This window comes from Aplysia californica, unplaced genomic scaffold (genome assembly GCF_000002075.1).
Source record: "Aplysia californica isolate F4 #8 unplaced genomic scaffold, AplCal3.0 scaffold00444, whole genome shotgun sequence".
Lineage (NCBI taxonomy): Eukaryota > Metazoa > Mollusca > Gastropoda > Aplysiida > Aplysiidae > Aplysia > Aplysia californica.
The window spans coordinates 667,471-669,628 of NW_004797714.1; the positions used below are offsets into that span (position 1 = coordinate 667,471).

Sequence of the window (2,158 nt, forward strand, 5' to 3'; positions counted from 1 at the left end):
TATATATTATATATATATATAGACACATGTATATGTATATGTATATATTTATACACTAAGGAATTTTCGTGCGAAAGCGACTTAGTACTATCAGGCGAGAGGTGAAGAACAATATGGTTAATGAAAGATTTGTAACATTAAACCCTATGAAGTGTTAGATACATTAGCAAAACGTTGAGAAATCTGAGAAAGCCCGTTTAATTTGCACGTGGAGTTTAGTGGATGATTGATTAAATTATCATGTTGGCCAAGTCCTGAGTACGTCAGTAACATGCCAATCGAATACGGCTGCCACAGTTGACTTTTTATTTGAAAAGGCGTGTGTTTGTGGAAAAGGGGGGGGGGGGCATTGGACAAAGTGCTAATCTAGCAAAGATTTGGAAAACAACAGGATAGCAGACTAGAGACCAAATAAGGATAAATGCAAGTAGTTTTGTCTCTTATGTCCCTTTCCTAGTATGATCAAGTACAAGTAACTTGGGACTGGATACCCTCAAATATCCAAGTTTGTGACTTTCTGCAAAGGCCCGCCAGCGCACACATAATACAATGTACTTTAGTCATTTATGACTCTTGTACTTAAGTGAATGTAACTTTAGGTGTTAATTCTGCTGTGGCATCTGTATTCAAAACGAGGGTTCAGATAAGATGTAGCAACTCAGGGCTAGACAAATGGCTAATGTAACTCATACAAACCTAGTAATCAGTTTAGAGCCAGGCATACACCCAGGTACAGGGCAGGGAGGAGGTGAAGTCGGCGCTGTAGTAGTGGGCTGAAGTATAAAGAAAAAAATAACCACATCTAAAACTATTTTCTTTCAACATTGTTACAGTCGTTATCAACTGATTGTAGAATGTACAGGAAAAACGACACCTTTAGACTACATCAAACAAAATATTGGCTGACAATTTTAAATGTGTTTATCTATCCACATGGCAATTAATCCACTTGTATATAATAAATATATGAATAACTTGCGATTCATGGAGTATTGCCACGTATATCCCAGTGAATAACATATCTTATCTCGATATTGTTCTTTCTATCAGGATCTTCACTTCCGAAACACGGTAGCTAATAAGAAAAAGAAAAACACCCGTAGACATTCTGATCGTTGCAACTGTGTCCGTAATGAATTCTTTCTCGGACACTGCAAAATATCTTTGTAAACCCATTCAGAGTTCACTCCCCCCCCCCCCAAAAAAAAAAAAAGAATCCTGCTGTTTTCCTGGGACATAAAAAGAACGAAAACAACACACAAAAAAACCAAATCAAAATAACAAAACAGCAACCATAAACAGCTCATACCGATAAAATGAAAAAGTTATAATCTCAAAGTTTCACTCACAGGGATGGAGACGGGGCCACACTCAAAAAACCTGCAGCCATTATCATCGTAGCTGTGGATTTTTTAAAAAGTGGTAAAAAGTGGGATGGGGGGGTATTGAAAAGTGCAAATCATATATCAAGGAATTTTTTTATGTATAGATAATAAAAGATACGCCCATTATTCCCATGCCCACGACTCCACCACCACCTATCAACACACACACACACACACACACACACACACACACACACACATACACACATACATAATCTCTATCTCTCTCTCTCTCTCTCCCTCTCTCTCTCTCTCTCTCTCTTTCTCTCTCTCTCTCTTTCTAACACACACACAGTCTCTCTCTCTCTTTCTCACACACACACACACTCTCTCTCCCTCAATCCCTCTCTCTATCTCTCTCTCTTTCTCTCTCTTTCTCTCTCTATCTCTCTTTCTCACTTTTTCTTACTCGCCTTCCTCTCTCAATGCGCTCCGTTTTGATATTATAGTACAAGCCTATCTGCATATGCTGCTAACTTGTTTGATTCAATCTTTGAAGGCATTTTGTAAAGTGCCCTTTTCTATGGATCAGATTTTAAACATTTAAGGTCCAAGCAAGACTCATAAGCATAATATATCTAACAATGTGTTAAGCATAATCTACGAATTATATATAAAATTTAGACATTAGAATAATGTTGAGTATATTTTTTAATGTATAAACCTGCTCCCTTCATTAAGTATTGCAAGACAAATGTTTGTCTTTCAATAGCGTTAATAACAATAATAACAATGGTAATAATAATTATTACTATTCTAATGATAATAATAAT

General features: G+C 36.6%; 1 protein-coding gene across 1 annotated transcript in view; it reads right to left on the reverse strand.

Annotated features, from left to right (window-relative positions):
* Positions 1-2,158, reverse strand: part of LOC101851664 (proline-rich extensin-like protein EPR1) — a gene marked incomplete at its 5' end in the record, with an annotated part of 55,798 nt that overhangs the window by 50,257 nt on the left and 3,383 nt on the right. Inside the window, 1 exon segment of the mRNA XM_035971491.1 lies at positions 697-773. Within this exon segment, the coding sequence (XP_035827384.1) occupies positions 697-773 (77 nt within the window).